Source organism: Saccharomycopsis crataegensis (genome assembly GCF_037102585.1).
Source record: "Saccharomycopsis crataegensis DNA, jcf7180000000098, whole genome shotgun sequence".
Lineage (NCBI taxonomy): Eukaryota > Fungi > Ascomycota > Saccharomycetes > Ascoideales > Saccharomycopsidaceae > Saccharomycopsis > Saccharomycopsis crataegensis.
The window spans coordinates 1,609,591-1,626,763 of NW_027043838.1; the positions used below are offsets into that span (position 1 = coordinate 1,609,591).

General features: G+C 36.6%; 7 protein-coding genes across 7 annotated transcripts; 3 read left to right on the forward strand and 4 right to left on the reverse strand. All coding sequences in view use genetic code 12, as the record gives it.

The window, feature by feature from the left end:
- Positions 1-585: 585 nt before the first annotated feature.
- On the reverse strand, positions 586-3,036 carry DASC09_063710 (uncharacterized protein; the record flags this gene model as incomplete). Its single annotated transcript, XM_064999955.1, has 1 exon — positions 586-3,036. The coding sequence occupies one exon, from the start codon at positions 3,034-3,036 to the stop codon at positions 586-588; it is 2,451 nt and encodes an 816-aa protein (XP_064856027.1).
- A 1,226-nt stretch (positions 3,037-4,262) lies between these two features.
- Positions 4,263-5,111, forward strand: DASC09_063720 (SUR7/PalI family protein; the record flags this gene model as incomplete). Its single annotated transcript, XM_064999956.1, has 1 exon — positions 4,263-5,111. One exon carries the CDS (start codon positions 4,263-4,265, stop codon positions 5,109-5,111), a length of 849 nt encoding a protein of 282 aa, XP_064856028.1.
- Positions 5,112-5,702: 591 nt separating this feature from the next.
- MTR2 (Mtr2p) lies at positions 5,703-6,239 on the reverse strand (the record flags this gene model as incomplete). Its single annotated transcript, XM_064999957.1, has 1 exon — positions 5,703-6,239. The coding sequence occupies one exon, from the start codon at positions 6,237-6,239 to the stop codon at positions 5,703-5,705; it is 537 nt and encodes a 178-aa protein (XP_064856029.1).
- Positions 6,240-7,097: 858 nt separating this feature from the next.
- Positions 7,098-9,062, forward strand: ASH1 (DNA-binding transcription repressor ASH1; the record flags this gene model as incomplete). Its single annotated transcript, XM_064999958.1, has 1 exon — positions 7,098-9,062. The coding sequence occupies one exon, from the start codon at positions 7,098-7,100 to the stop codon at positions 9,060-9,062; it is 1,965 nt and encodes a 654-aa protein (XP_064856030.1).
- Positions 9,063-11,952: 2,890 nt separating this feature from the next.
- On the reverse strand, positions 11,953-12,996 carry HMT1 (protein-arginine omega-N methyltransferase HMT1; the record flags this gene model as incomplete). The annotated part of the gene is made up of 1 exon (XM_064999959.1): positions 11,953-12,996. The coding sequence occupies one exon, from the start codon at positions 12,994-12,996 to the stop codon at positions 11,953-11,955; it is 1,044 nt and encodes a 347-aa protein (XP_064856031.1).
- A 208-nt stretch (positions 12,997-13,204) lies between these two features.
- On the reverse strand, positions 13,205-15,751 carry CWH41 (mannosyl-oligosaccharide glucosidase; the record flags this gene model as incomplete). The annotated part of the gene is made up of 1 exon (XM_064999960.1): positions 13,205-15,751. One exon carries the CDS (start codon positions 15,749-15,751, stop codon positions 13,205-13,207), a length of 2,547 nt encoding a protein of 848 aa, XP_064856032.1.
- Positions 15,752-16,107: 356 nt separating this feature from the next.
- DASC09_063770 (uncharacterized protein) lies at positions 16,108-17,160 on the forward strand (the record flags this gene model as incomplete). The annotated part of the gene is made up of 1 exon (XM_064999961.1): positions 16,108-17,160. The coding sequence occupies one exon, from the start codon at positions 16,108-16,110 to the stop codon at positions 17,158-17,160; it is 1,053 nt and encodes a 350-aa protein (XP_064856033.1).
- Between the last annotated feature and the right edge of the window lie 13 nt (positions 17,161-17,173).

Here is a 17,173-nt window from a genome sequence, read left to right on the forward strand (position 1 = left end):
TGAAGGATGCGAGATTCGAACTCGCGCATCTTACGATAATCGATTACTCAACTGCTCCGCAGCAGAAGAAGAACTGAACCGTTCTTGAGTCGATCGCCTTAGACCGCTCGGCCAACCCTCCTCTATGAAAAATGTGGTGAATATTTGTAACCAAAAATATTTCTGTAATAAGGTTACCCGGTCCAATATCATTATTTTCTCAAAATCATCATTTACCTTCGTAATTGGTCTTTATTGTCTAATTTATTTATTATAAACGCACCCAAATTATCATTTATATTCACTGGGGTTCTTATACCTTTTTAAATGGTTGATATTTTGCTCTAATTTCTGAAATGTGTTACCAATTTATTAGTCAGCCGAGTGTACACTCTCAATGTTCCGGGAGCATTAGTCAAGTTTTCAATGTGCGGTGTTTTTCTTTTAAAAGATTACCAATAATTACATTGGATAGGGTAAAATCGATTTTGTGCTAGTGGTTGCGCTAAATATGTGTAGAATCGAATAGTTGTTTTGTTATTATACGCATGTATTAGATAAAAATAAGTGATAAGAATTGAATATAATCGGTTAAGAAAATGATATTTATAAAAGCAATAAACCAGCAATTGCAATCACAAACGAGGAACCGGAAGCAAGTAAAGCCGCAGCACCATTAGAGCTGAAATTAATGGAAGCAGATACATAAGCACTTGAAGCGATACCCGAAACAGAAGTAACAAATGTTCCTGGGATACTGTGGGTAGTTTGGATGGTCATACCAGAACCAGTATTAATAGTGGCACATGTAGTTGATATGAGCTTAGTTGTGTTTTCTTGCAATTCAGAGGATGATGGAATCTCCGAATAATGAGACAGTTTACTAGATGATATGATTTCTGGTGATTGGGGAGAGTTTGGTTTCACTGAGATTTCTGAAGTAAAAGTTTCCGGGTTTTGCGAAGATACTGGTGTAGAAGCTGGGACATATTCACTGGAAGTTTTATGTGAACAGCCATTGGAGCAACTTGTAACGGTTTCCCATTGAACCAGAGTTTCAGAATCAATCGCAGTAGAGGTGGAAATAGCAAAAGTTTCGGATATGGACTCAGAGACGGTACTAGTAGGAATTGGGCCGTTGGTGGTGTGAGATGTAACCGAAGCACCAGTACTTTCACTACTAATAGTAATAGGAACCTGATTTCCTTTAGAACTTGGAATTACTATAGTATTATCATCACTTGTAAGAGTATCCAGAGAAAGTGTGTTTGAACCTGTTTTAGAATTGGCGTCAGCCAAGGAGGTGGCGCCAGTAGTAAAGACACCTCTTGAAAAAGACGACACAGAACCCGTGGTGGTGGAAGATGAAACAATAGGACATTCTTCTGGTTGATTCATTGGTAGCACTAACAAGTTACAACGGTCCTTACCAGTGCAATTAGTACTGAAGTACACCTCTTCATTATCATCCAGGTTGTTTTGTAAAACAAATTCCCAAGTTTGTTGTTGCATACTCTCCCAACCTTGGGAAATCCAAGAATAAAAGAATCCTTGATCCCATTCCGAACTAAAAATGTTATGCCATTGTTTCCCATTTTGTCTGAACTTGATCTCATATTTATCAAGTGGCATCAGTGGCTCAAACGCAAAGAACCAATCAATACGATAGTATAAGTCAGTAAGCTTTTCAATATAGAAGCCTAAATTCGAATCTTCGTTAACACGATACATGTATGGAACTTCAGATGGACAATCAAGTTCGATGGGATAGAAAGAAGCAAGAGTTGTGTGCGATGAAGATGATGTTGATTTAGTAGTGGTGAAAAAGTCGGATGGTGTTTGAGTAACTTGGGAATCGGTTTCAGTACTGTAGGTTGAGTAACCATCACCATAAGAAATAATTTCAGTGTAACCATCACTATAAGAAATAATTTCAGTAAAGCTATCACCATAAGAAATAGTCTGAGTACTGTATTCCACATCACTTGTAGCAGCGGAGATATCGGTACTGTAGCTTTCGGTGCTATAATCGAAATCAGTGGATGCATAATCACTGCTTGTGTACCATGTACTCTGCAGATCAGTGATCATTGAAAAGTTATCAGTGTCACTGGTAACAAGGTCTGTTGAGTGACTAACATTGTCGGTAATTATTGCAGTAAAGTCAGTTGAGTGAGTAACATCATCAGTGATGCTAGAGGAAGAACTCGTGGAAATAGTCATGTCATTGATAATTGTTGAGCTGGAATATGACTCAGTTTTAGTGCCATTGGCATCGGTAGTTTTAGTAACATCAGTTTGACTGGCAGAAGGTTCAGGTTGAATCGAAGAAATGCCGGTCTGGGTGGAAGAAGCACCAGTGTTTGTTACAATAGATTCCGGACTACCAACGTTAGTAGTAGCAGAAATGTTTCCGGAACTAGATGAGGTGTATGTAAGAGTGACAGTGGCAATTGGGCCAGAGAAGGTAGTTGAACCACCAATCTCACAAGGTTCATAATCAGGAAATATGATGTCAGTACAATTTTCTTGTCCATCACAATTTGTTGAGTAAATGACTTCGGTTTCTTTGACCTTAAGACTAATTTCAAAGCTTTGATCAGTGATAGCCGTCCATGAATCAGCAAACCAACTGTAAAAAAACCCGTCCCTCAAAGTTGCATGAAGAATATTATTGAAACTGTCGTGGTTATGACTAAACTTGACTTTAAAGATATCCATGGAAAAGAAGCTCGAAAAATCGTAATACCATTTGATCCCAATTTTCCCATCTGCTTTGCGCTCGAAAAAAAACCCAAACTTAAGGTCTTCGGTCAAAGTGTATTCTTGAGACCGTACATAACAGTTTTCTCCAGAAAGTTTCAATTGCTTCTTATTAGCAGTGCTATCTGGTCTTAGGGTGACAATGTCGTTCAGTACGGTAGAATACTGGGAATCGACAAGTGACAGAAACTGCGCCGAGTCAGTTGGGGTCACTGTGACATATGATACGGCTGGATTGGCAGAACTGAAGCCAATCAACAGAAGAGTCACCAAATAAACAAAAGATATCAACATATCTTAGAACTGTATCTAATATTATTGACTAATAACCCACGATTCTGATTTTCAGAAGAAATAGTAAGTATACAAGATTTAACGAATTCCCAACGATACTTCGGACATATTGCACTATTTAAATACGTATTCAATATCGTGGTAAAGACATTAAAGGAAAACAAAGAAGAAGAGGAAGAAGCTCCATGGATAGGCACTAACTTGGTTTAGTTCATTCCATGATTGCCCTGTGGCTGCACACACATTCTTGAGTCAATGTGATGATGCCCTTTCGATGGCTCAATGGGTTACCCGCACAAGGCAATGGCAATATATGGGAATAACCACAGAAAAGGTAGAGATAATCAATATGTATATATTGTAGAATAGTTTTCTTCAATATTTACTTTCTATTCTACTATATGACTGAATTGTTTTCATTCTATTTTATTGGTCATTTTGACTCTGATGCAAAACAATAACAAGATCGATCTGTAAGCGGTGATGAAATGGCATGTATGCAAATCATGGAAAAAGAAACATAGCTATGGCCCTAGTTCTATAAATATCCATGACCGAATATTTTGACCAAAATGTGACAGAGCAGGTCTTGTTACCCCAGTGATCTGTGCTACCCTTCCATGTGTCATTATGGGTCTATCTACCACTGGTGGGTGACGGCCGGTTCTGTTATTACCCCGTTTCCTCGACAGTCCCGTCTAGCATATATTCAAGGGCCGTCTAATGTCAAACCAAGAAGATCGATCCACTTATAACGGTGCATCATAAAAAGAAAAGAGTAAAGAATAATAATGTAATAGTACGTTTTTTACTTTCTGAGATATTCTAGTTCTTTTTTCTGTCTCGTTTGCTTGCTCCCTTCCTTAATAATTCCTCGCAGACGTCACATCACACTACAGCGCATTGCTTTCTTTGACGAGAATCACATTGATTTGGGGCTGAAATAAATATAGAAGAGTTCCCGGATACTTTCTTCTACACAAATCTGCTGCTATCCTTGCCCAATTGTCAAAACTCAGTAATATATAATATCACCATAAGGGTCACAACAACACTCCGCCCCACAAATTCAAGAACCATTAGATCGTCACACCAATAAATACTCCTCTGGATATCATTAAAAGCAAATTCATTTTCATTGAAAACCTATTTACTAAATTAAAAATTATTCTGTCCAAACAAGAACAGCTACGACAACCAGAAACTGATCAAATTAATACTCAAACATGGCCATAGGTGGGTTTAGAAAATTCTTGACCACATTTTCCTCTATTTTCACACTAGCAGCCCTCGCTCTAGTGGTGTTTGCAATCGTTGGTCCAGTGAAGAAATCTGCTCTTGACACTATTCATTTCATCCGATTTGATTTATCCAACATTAATTTGGCATCAATTGCTTCTGATTCAGGCATCGCTGAAACTTTGGCTAATGCTGCTGAAAGCATCACTTTTAGCGCCGAGGATTTTGGGTTCTCAAATACTTACATCTTCACAGCCTGGGGGTATTGTGAATCGAATGGTACTGGGGCTTCTGCTTCTATGAAATATTGTACTAGTCCAGAAGCTTTGTACTATTTGGACCCCCAAACGTTTTTGCAAGAACAACTTGATTCTAACGCTTATTCCTCTGTCGTTACTGAACTCATTGGTAGTGATCAACCAATTCAGATCACCCTTCCAAGTGAAATTAGCACATACACAAACACCATTGAGGCAGTGTCCAAATTGATTTTCATTTGTGGCTTCATTGCTATTGGTGCGTTGGCTCTTAATTTCATTAACAATTATTTTGCAAAGAGATCACATATTTTGAGTTGTGGAAGTTTCTTGCTTTCTTTCATTGGATCAGTTGCTTTGCTTTTGACAGCTGCTGCTTCAACAGGTATGTGGGTCTTGGTGGAGACTAAATTCAATAAGGAATTGGAAAGCACCGGTGCCAAGGCCCATATTGATCCAGTTTATTACGGTTTAATCTGGGGTGCCTTGGGTGCTGGCTTTTGCTCTACTATCGGTTGGATGTTTGCAATCTGTTGTGGTAGTACCAATGTTGAAGATTATGAAGATTATAAGGAATGAACCCATCTTCCTGTATCTGTTAAGTTGTTATCTTTGATCCATGAATTATACAGGGAAAACCTTAAATTTTCCCATTTAAAGCAAAAGATATATTCGGTTTCTGTTCTTTTGTTATGACATTACTGCTGGTGGTGGTGAGCCAGCTTTTAAATTTGCATCTAATGTCATTCACCATTCATTCATTCATTCATTTAATTAGTGTTTTTATATATTTTGGTTTGCATTTATTGTCTTTTTTTTTTTCCAAGCATATACAGTTCTTTTTTTCTACATTGTGATTTTTCAATTAATATTTTGCTTTGCATAAGTTATTGTGTTTTGATCTTGTAAACTCGTTACTATCGGTTATATGTGTACCTTTGCTAGTTGAGTTTTTTTTTTTATGTGTCATATCTGTCAGCAGGGAACAGTGTTTTGGCAATTTACCATTTACAAGGGTCCTGCTTCCGTCTACATTTTCTAGAAAATCATTTCACATTCATTAGCAGATAAGGAATAAAAAAAAATCGTTGATTAAAGTTTAATACACTTTATTATAGAATACAAGTCGTAAAGAAGTCGATATACATTTTCCCGGGTTTTTGTATGATATCACACTTGCATGACTGAATCACCAGCAATGTAGGTAATTTTATAATTGAAACTGTTTATGAATTCAGAATTCAAAGTGTTTTCGTTGATTATGCCATCGATGACTACAACCATGGTGAAGCCAAACCATGAGCCCCAAATGGCTCGTTGTTTATCATTGGCATTATTATTATTGTTGTTGATTCCCCCAATCATGCCATTCATTGGGTTTATTTCTGCCGATTCCCCCAATTTGTTTTTTCCGTTTTCATTGAATCTCACTTTCCCATTGATCACAAGATTGGTCATGTTCATTCCAGGAATTGTGTGGTAGTCATATGACTGTAACTTATGCTGAGTCAATGGCAACTTGATCCAGTATTCTGTAAATTGTCTCTTATCAGTCAAAGGGCTGGCATTAATTAAGATCTTGACATTATTTGAGCGAAGCTGCGGTAGTGGATTGTAATTCATCAAGTTATTACTGTTGGCTGGGGGTTTGGAATCAAGAGAGGCGATTATCGAGTCGCAGAGTTTCAGGAAGACGTAACTGGACATTATGGAAGAATTGACAGGATGTAATGTGATGAAACAGCAAGGAATCAATTAATTGGTGGGTGATTGTTTCTTTATTAATGGTACTTGCAAGTTGTTGTCACTTAAAAAGATATATATATATGTGGATCTTTTTATATTAGTGGACAAGGAAGCAGCAGCAGGATGGTTATCCGGGTTTATTTCTGTGGATGTGTCTATAATTGGCAGATCACCTGGTACCTAGAAATCCTGATCTGAACGATGGCAAATGATGATCTCTGGTTGATTTGGCCCAGCCATCGCATTAAACATAAAGAAAATTTGGAGAATTTTTTTGTGCCTGGGCGGTTCCGGTCACCTGACAAGCATCGACCCGCCATGTCAATTGCCGTTTTGGGGGGTTGCGATGGCCAAAAATGATTGAATGGGCCTGCCATGTCAATTTTGTTTCTGATCGAAAAATAAACCTTTCCAACAACTCGCCTTCTCTATTTTTCCTCATCGGGGATCAATCAGATCGAGATATTTAAATAATATTGGTTCCTGGATATTTTCTTTTTTTATTTATCTGCTATCTCCTAGTATCACCCGTGTGCCATTGATTCCACATTAGATCTCATAATTTTCCAACTAAATCGGTTAGCGATAAGCAGTCATTTCATTTCTCCAACCGTGAGTCAATCAATCACACAGCAACCAACAAACACTCGCTCCCTCACTCGTTTTATTCATTGATTCCATTAGCCAGTATACATCATCTAAAGCAAAAAAAAAAAAACTCACTTTCACTTGCTATATATCCGGTGGAAAATTAAATAAAATAAAAATTAAATAAAGTTGAAGGGTTCATATATAATCACTACACTTCATCATTCAACAATGAGTTGCTATTTGCCAACTTCTAGCATCAGAACTTCCTCTGATGGCATCATTAATGTCCCAACATCATCTACACCATCATCCACAGCAATCAAGTTCGAGGCTCCTAATGGGGTGTCCCATAAGCAAATAGCAAGCAATCTTAGCAAAAGCTCCGAGGATTCTTGTGCTTCCAGAAAAAGAAAATTCAGATATCCTGATCTCTATAAAAATGGTCCAGACTCTGTCGCTACCAATTCCAATAGATTGGATCCATCAAAACGTCCAAAGATATCATATCCTCCAATCACCACCACCACTACCGGAGCTAATCCTGGCAACATCATCGCTACCCATTCTTCTTCATCTTGGACCCCTCCTTCCCCAACTACTCAATCAAATTACCTTTCTAATAAATCATCAACTTCATCATTAACCTCGTCAGTGATCAGAGATTGCTCCTTGAACTATTTGGATACATTACCAACCAACGTCAATAAGTTGCCTGGTACTGAAGATCCTTGGGATATTAGCGATAGCAGCGATTCAGACTTTGCTATTGGTCATAATCACAATTATAAGATCCAATCTGGTTCGACTGATAATACAAGCCTCGCTGCGAGTTATGGAGCTACTACTACCGATCTGCAGGAAATGGAAAGCTTCTACATTAACTGGAGGAAAAACTTTGAAAAATGGCTATTCATTAAGAATCCTGAAAAATACGGAGAATTCAAGAACTTTTTAAAGTTTAACTCTAACACCGCAACTTCAAATTCATTTGGTGGTAGCGACGTTTCGGATTTCGAGTCTTCTCCAAGCTCATCCCCTCGTCGCCATGCAAATTTCAACCATCCTTCTAACATTACTTTTGGTGGTAATCCTTTCCACAAAAGATCTTATTCTTCAGGAGCTACTGAGTCCTCGTCTATCAAGGATAAAATAAACCAATATCTTGTCCATAAACCAGTATTCAATTCAAGAATCTCCAGGAAGTTCAAAAATAAGAGCACCGAAATAATGTTACATAAAATAACCAAGAAAAGAAGCTTTACTGGTTTGCCAGCCTCTAATAATTCTATTTCAACTTTGATTAGAGCAGCTAATCAACTTTCATCGCTGCCTGGAACAATCGTTTCTCAAAAAGTGCCGGTTACCAAGCAATATATTACTGATGATGTTAAGCTCAGCCCAATATTGTCAATTTCTAAAAACTCTCACTCAAAATCTAATGGTCAACCCAAAAAAATTAGATTACCATCAATTGATGAGATTTTTGATCCACAATCTGCAGTTTCTTCTTCTGGTTCCACTACCACCATCAACAATCAACTAGTCAATGGCGCACAGGATAGAAGATCCATCTCCACTTCATCTGTCGAATCTACCAACTCCGTATTTTCCGATAATGGTTCCATCAATTCTTTCATGGAAGAAGAATATATTCCTAATGATACTACTGCTGCCAAGTCAGCGTTATCCCCTCCTCTAATTGCATTCAAATCCGATTTCCCCAACCCTCAAAATATCAATTCCGCCTACTATAAACCTCAATCAGTGAAACATTCCTCCACATCTCCTTACAATTATGTCACCTCTCCATCGGCGGCTAATTCATCATTTGGTCACCAAGTTATGCCTCAAATCGTGAAGAAACCATCGCCAAAAAAGCCATCGCCAGTGCAAAACAAGGTTACCGGTTCTCCTTCTCCAAAGAAGCCGAAATCCTCACACCATTGCAAACGTACTTGTGTCTCATGTGGCTCGAGTCAATCTCCATGCTGGCGTCCTTCATGGTCTTCTAGCTCTGGTCAACTTTGTAACTCCTGTGGATTAAGATACAAGAAGACCAACGCTAGATGTTTGAACAATAAGTGTTTGAGAATCCCAGCAAAGGGTGAGTTCAATCTAATCAAGAACAAGGCTGCTGGAAAAGTCGAAGACTATAAATGTTTGAGATGTGGATCTGAGGTCGAAGTTAAATGACACATTTAGCTTGCACTTACTTGGTCCATGTTTTAATCTTTCAGTGATTCCACGAATCACCTCAATCACGCTGTATTTTTAATTCTTTTCTCTTCTTCAATATTCATGATAATGTTTTTTATTGATTTATTTATTTTGCTTTCACTTCTACTTGGTCTCTCTTTTTAATAATAAACAGTACGCTAAAATACCTATTTTTTTAATGTCCTGATATTTTCTTTATATTCTTCGATAAATGTTATATTAGATCTTTTTATAATTTATTTTTTTGTTTTTATATTTTTTTTATATTCCTTTTCTTTTTTTTTGTGGGTATACTTTGAACAATAATAATATGATATACGTATGTTTCTAATCATTTTCAACTAGTAATTATAATCTACTCAAGTGGAATCACGAAATCCGAAGGTTATACATACATATATCTAATGAATTATTAAAGTACAATGATGGCAGAAATATTCAGGAAAAATAGCAATCCGGTGCAAGTTATTAAAAATATTTAAGATTCTTCTCCAGGGATACGCACCATCATCGTCACCATCACCGATGCAAAGTACTTATGTAATAAGTATTAATTAGTGTCAATTAATGCCAATTCACTCACTGTATCAACGACGCAAATAGTAGTTGGGTTGGATATTAATTAGTCTTCTTAAATGTCAAAAAATAAGGTGTAAAGTGATTTGCAAAAAAGAAAGCCCCACGCGGGGCTCGAACCCGCAACCTTTCGATGACGCTTAAAACTAAGAGTCGAATGCACTACCGATTGTGCTAGCGAGGCCTCGCTTGTCATTTAGCATTTTTTTTGAGATCACCTACATTTTTTTTATGTCTTAGAAAATTTTACCCGGCTTTTGAATAAATTAGGTAAATAACATGTAAGCCGGACTTATAAGCCAGTATGTAAAAATAATTATTAATGATAAAAACTGTAATTCACTCCTCTATCACATTCCTTTTTAGTCTAGAATGAAGATAATTATCATCTGTAAAAGAACATTCACTTGAGCAAGAGAACTACTGCATCATCAACAGCTCTAGTACCATACATCACAAATAAAGTTAGATTTATGAGAAGTTTTCTTATTATATCTGATTTGCTCTTTTATTTAATCTCATTAGGTTTCAAAATAATCAAATAGTTTCGATATTTCTTTTTCTCCATCAATCATTTATGGCTTTTATTATTATTTTTTTTTCACTCTGTTGAGGCGTTATATATTGCTATCTAAAGGATCTAACTAAAATAACCATGTCATGAAACATAGATATTCCGAGTAGTGACTAGCTAAACCATGAAGAATAAAAAGTGATTTCTTCAAAGACTATAAAAAAAGTACTGGGGTTAATAAAAAAGGAAAAAAAAAATACTCAATAATGATTCAAATTGCTTTAAAAATGGAATACTTTAACAGCATTTCGCAGAACCAAATGTCGCTATATATAAAGCATATATAAACTATATTAACATTATTAATTAAAACTAAATTTTACTATGTTTTACGCTTTGTCTGCATTATTGCTTAATACTTCGACAAAACACAATACAACTGTTCTACTCATTATATAAAGGGCTCAACATTCCAGGTGGGTTATCGTTATCGTTATGCATTTTATACAAAATATTAATTTCCAAAAGAAGATATTATTAGATTTCTATAAACTACTACACCAACTTAAAAAAAACTGTTTCCGTGATGCATGGGACATTTATATCTTCTGGCGGGAGAGAGCTGCCAAATAATATGACCTAATGAGCCAGATTTCTCAAAAAAAAACACGATAATAGGATTTAAACAGATTTATAAAATACAATAAGCTCATCAAAGAGTATTTTAATGTAATTATACCTGTAAAAAACTCATATATAAAAATATTATATACCAGCACGACGGTATTTATACTGTTATTTGTTTGCACTCAATAAACAGAGTAATCAAGTATCGTGATGTGGTGGCTCAATGGTAGAGCTTTCGACTCCAGCTTTGGAATATTCTTACAGCTTATTCGTGTAATCGAAGGGTTGCAGGTTCAATTCCTGTCCATGTCAATCACGACTTATTTTTTTGAACTCTTTTTAAAAAGTCATTTAGATCCTTGACAGTTGTTTATTATTTATTTATTTACTTATTTATTTATTTTCATTTTTAAGGATGAGCGGGACACATTTTTTTTGAGCACTATACTGATAATATCATGTGAAGGATAATATATATTAGCTTCTTTGTAATATTAACTTGATTTTTTATTAAAATAACATATAAGGAATAAGTGGTTTAGTACCTCTTTAAATAGATAATGAGTATAAAATAGTAGTTATAATAAGATAGGGAATAAAGTAGAATAAGATCCACTTAAGATTGGAGTATACGTATATCAAGTCATCCAGTACCCTTAATACAGAAAGCTGGATTTCGGGGTTTCAGTTAGTTATTATAAATATAATATAATATGGATGTGTATAATATAAATTTCTGGTTATTGATATTTCTCAAAAATTGTGGAGAAAAGTTTCGTCTCTCCCTTCAATATAAATATGATGGGGAAAATTTTCTACTGGTATAAATGTATACAGCTTTGGAGTTTGACGAAGCTAGAACATATGGAATCCACGATGAAACCATTTCAAGAATTTCAATTAAACCCATCTATTAGATCAAATAATAATAATAAATAAAAAATAAATAGATAAACAAATCGTTAAACTAAAAACTAACAGAATAATATTTTAAAAATACACAAGAATAGTACAAAAAAATGGTTAATGAAAATAAAATAAATAACAACGACACAAAATTATGCAAAATATACCATTATTCTTTTGGATGATCAAATATGCTATAATTATCAAAACATGAGTTAAAATAAGGAAGCGTTACTGATAAGATTAACGCAAGAAGTAGTTACGCTTACCCTTTTCAGCTCTAGTATCAGCTTCATCAAAAGTTTTGTGGTCCCATTCAATTTCAATGTCCAATTCTCTTGGGTTGATCTTGTTTGGTCTGGAAGCCAAATAGCAGTCGATTTTTTCACCTTGCTTAACGTTCAAGACTTGGTCCAAGTAGAAAACAGTTTGTTTCCAGTGAGTGTTTCTGTGGAATGGACCGGTGCTGAAAACAACCTTGTTTTCTTCGGTATCGGATGGGAAGACAATATCGAACCAGGAAACAAGAGCGTGGATTTGGTCATCTCTGTTGGCAGTCAAAGTGAATTTCCTGTGGAAGGCTAATTGTTCAATAGTGACGGTGTTCAAGTCAATTTCAACCAATTCAGCGGTAGAAGTGTTGACGGAATGGGCTTCGACACAATCAACCAATGGCTCGGTCATACAGATTGGAATGAATGGAGTGTAGTCAAACCCGTAAACATCGTTCCAGAAGTTGATTTTTTCATCCTTGTATTCACCATCTTCGATACCAGCAATGTACATGGTACTCTTGTCTGGGAAGATCAACCCGCCTTTCTTCAAGTACTTGTCTCTGGCAATGAGGACGGTATCGAGCATGGATTCATAAAGCAAAAAGTACCCCATCCATTCGGAAATGATGATATCAACTTCAGGGTATGGCATCACCACGTCTTCCAATTTACCTCTGAGAAGAGTGATCTTGTCATCAAGACCGTTCAATTTGATCACTTTTTCAGCCATCTCAATAATGTTTGACATATCCACGGCAATGACGTGTTTGGCACCAGCTCTGGCAGCAAACATAGAAAGAATACCAGTACCACACCCAACATCAAGAACAACTTTGTCTTTAAAAAGATGTCTGTTTTGGAAAATTGCCTGACGATAACTCAAGGTACGGACCTTATCCTTAAGCATTTCTTCATGAATGGAGAAATGGTCATAAGAGGAGAAATAGTGCTGTTCTGAGAATGGAAGAGCCTCCTTGTTGGTGGCATAGTCTGTGGTGTTGCTTTCAGCCATCTTTGATGATTGATTATATTGTTATTGTTATTATGGTTGATGGATATAAAAATTTAAAAGATGAGAGAAAATTTTTTTTTTCACATTTTTTTTTTCTTGTGGAAAATCCACACGCGTACAAAACTGCCAACATGTGGGGGAAACTTTTCTTTTATCTCCTACAAAAAATAACACGTAAATAAGCGTAGATAAAGATCAATAAATAACCTTAAATAGTCTCTGGCATCTTCATGATCATAACAACCAACGAAGTCCATCCAAGAAAGTGGCGAACCCCAGTAGGGTTCCCGTTGCTTTCATCATAGTTTTCCCAACCGTAACCGGTTTCTTTAAACTGTTTGAAAACATTGTTCACCAAATTGGATCTCAATTCTTTATACAATTTCCGTGCGACCTCTTGGGTTTCTTGGTCCATTAACACGGAGTCCTCTTGCTCCGTTGAATAATAGATTAAACTATCCAAGATCAAGTAATTGATATTAACCCAGACTTTCCCCCTCCAGTAATCTTCCCCTTGTCTGAAGAATGGGTCTTGCTTTGACAAAGATCTGATACCGTAAGTAGAGAACAATTCTTCTGGATCAGCAATCAAGTTCAATACATCAATAAGATGGGAGGAGTCACGAGGAATCAATTTTAATAAGAATGGGAATAATGAAATATAACCCTTATGACAGACAAAAACATCTTCATCAGAATAGTCAAGAGTCACATCACAATAAGCTTTATCATCTTCTGACCAATGCAAATCGTCAATGTTCTTGATAATGGCAGTTTCAATATTTCCATATCTTTCGACATCTTCTTCGTAACCCAATAACTCTGCCAATTGTTTCATGGAGCTGGTGAAACTTCCAATCCAAGAAATCAAGTCGACATGAAGTTCCCCGATGTCAGGAACCTCGGCTCTTGGATAATCATCGAGACCACTTGGCAAACACAATTTTTCAGTCCTACCAATCCACCTGTAAGCTTCCTCCATGGAAAAGGCTTCTCTTTCAAACTCCTCCAATTCACCCTTTTGAGTTCTTCTGAACCATTCGTAATGTTTCTGGAGTTTTGGATAGATATTCTTGGCATAGTCAAGCAATAATTCAGGATGGTTCAAGTGGAAATCACTAATACCATCAATAGAAATATCAGAATCGTCACCCATGGCCCCGAATTCTAAAACATCTTGAGGTGCATTAATATCACCAAGATTGATTTTTTGTTCATAGACCTTTTTCTGTTCGTTAGCCTTTTTAATGACGTTGAGGAAGACTAACATCAACGTTGGTGGGTTAGCAATGTTTGGATTCTGAACTTGGAATTCTTCCGGAACCTTACTTCTAGCTTCTTCGCCCAAAATTTGTTCTCTAGCAATCCAGCCATCATCATCAATCAAATCAAACCAACTTTTCAAGATTTCCAATGCCAAATCAAAATCATATTCCAAAATAGGAATCAAATGGAAACCTTCATCCCAATAGAAACCTCTTGGGAAGAATGGTCTACTTGGGACCGAAGTAAACAACTCAAATGGACCTTCTGGTTTACCATCCAATTGCTTGAATTTTCCTTGTTCATCGTCACCTTCTTCATCAATTTCGGTAGTTCTATCAACTAAATGGTCCCCGAAAAAGTACCCAACTCCTCCAATCAAATTGGAAATGAAGTCTTCCCCGAACGCCTTATATTTCTGAAGATTGAAAGGAGAATTAAATTTGAAAATTTTGTGGAACTTATCATTGAATTTGGAAACGGTGATGTCGATTTTTTCCCCAAGGTTCTCAAAAGTAACCTCATCGTATCCAGCGGCTCTAGCAATTGGCTTTTCAGTATTTTGGGTGTTGAAAACAATGTCAAATTCAAACGCTCCTTCGAAATTCTTTTGAATAAAATGCATGTTACCATCGTACGCATGAAGATCTGGCAAAGTTAACCCTACAACCGCAGGAGTTTTCTCAAGATCAACATCGAGTTCGCCGGCAGTGTATTGTTTGTTTAAAGTTTGCAATGATTCTTGAATCATACTGACAAACACTTGTTTTGCTCTCCAAATATTATGTTCTGGCACGTTCAATCCAATATGTTTGGTGTACTTTGGGTCGTAATTCTCACCTGGTACGAATGACTGGTCAACAGTAACGTGTCTGTTGGTATCTGGACCATCATTAATCTCAAGTTTGAACTTTGCAAAATCTTTAGAAATACCTTCTAACACCACAATTTCGTCATGTTCAAATCCTTTTGGTGTTTTAGCGTTGGCAAGCGTCAATTTCTCTCCGGTAACTGGATTAAGAATTTCTAAACCAGCATAAAGCACCATAGAAGTTTTCACTGCTTCATGGCCCTTTTGTGGGACCCCCTTAACTCTTAAACCCCAGGATTGATCAAGTTCATTCTTCAAATTATACGACTTCACGAATTCAAACGTCAAATCAATGTGGTTTTCATTGTCTTTTATTTCCTCAATTCCCCCGTATCTTGGATCGAACTTTGTCCAACCGAATTTCTTAAAATCGTCGTTTTGATCACACATATGCTTGGCCTTGATGATCGAGTCGAAGTTGTCGAGATTGTACCAGAACAATCCAGTCATCAAAGAATCAGGGATTCGTGGCCGCATCCCAATGTATAAGTTTGATCTATAAGGTCCCCACATTAAAGATGATTTTGAAGCAGTTTCATAATCCTCGATCGACACTCCGAAAGCCAAAAGAGAATAAAGAGAGAGGACCACAAGAAACTGGGACACCCATCGCAGCAACATGATTCTTGACGTTTATTCTTGTACTTCTGTTGTTGAATGAAAAATATAATAGTGGCAGTGAGGTGGAAAAGCGTTTCTGGTTTTTGAAAGGTTGAAGTGTCCACTTCCATGGTGCGTCTAGTAATTTCATAGCCCATCTCTGGGTATTTTGGTGGATATAGATTCTTTGGCTAAGTGAATAATATTTATTATATTAAAAAGTTATTTTCTGCCGTTGGTATTATCCTCTTCATTCACTTTGATTTGTGCTGATCATCAAATATATGCGTAAAGCCATATCATTGACGTAATTTTTTCGATGTTTTTTTTTTTTTTTTTTTTTTTTGATCTTCATGGAAGATGCCTGATAATTAAGGATGAGCAGTGACAATCCAAATGCTTTCAGACTGGCGAGGGGTGGACGACTGATAAGAGGCCCAAGAGGCAGAGGAAGACCAAGACCCGTTAGATTCCAAACTTCGCTCAATACTGAACCACTATCCAACGATGATCAGGAGAAATTGAAGCAAAGAGCATTAAGGTTCTCGACGAATAACAAAGACCAAGGAAAGAACTACGGGCTAGTGAGTCGTGGTGAAGATAACACTTTGCAGTTGAACAGAAACAATGAACGGGAAAAGTTTTTTGCGGATATCAAGAAACAGTTTATCCTTCATTGCTCTAGCTATGACAGCGTCGAGGGATTAAGAGAAGATTTGACAAATATCAAGGACCACAATAAATCCCAAAAGACCAAAGTGGAGGAAATTTTAATGAACCTTCGGAAGTTAAGAGAAGCCTTACTAAATGCAAAACCAACCGAATTCACCGCAAAAGTCTTTTTATACTCCATCAAAGTGGGCTCTCGACTGGGTCATTACCAGACATATGTTCCATGTATATCATACCTTATTTCCAATGTTATTGAAAACAAACATGCTGATTTCAAACTTCAAGAGTATGAATTGGACGAAATCATCGGGATTTACATCTTACACCTTGCTCATTTCAACTTGAAAACTATCGACAAAGGCCATATATATTCCAACTATCAAGATCTATCTCAATGCTTCCAACTTTTTTTCAAATATATTCCCCATAACTATGCAATCAAAAAAATTTTGAAGGCGGTGGGGTCCAATGATTATGTCACCTGGTTCAACACTTACGCCAATGAACTTCGGTCGAATTTATGTTACCAAATGATCATCAACAAGCTAGCCTTGAATAAAATAATTCAAAACTTGTTATTGGTGCTTAATTCCTCGTATTTCATGATTAGTGTCAACTACTTGGAGCAGGATCTCTTGTCAGGAGTCGTGAGTTATGATTATTTGAAGGCCAATTTCCCCCAGTATTGTGGCCACTGGAAGTTGAATGAGGGCACAATAATTATTAGAGAACGAAAAAGAAAACCAGATCGGCAGTGAATGAAGTCGGTTT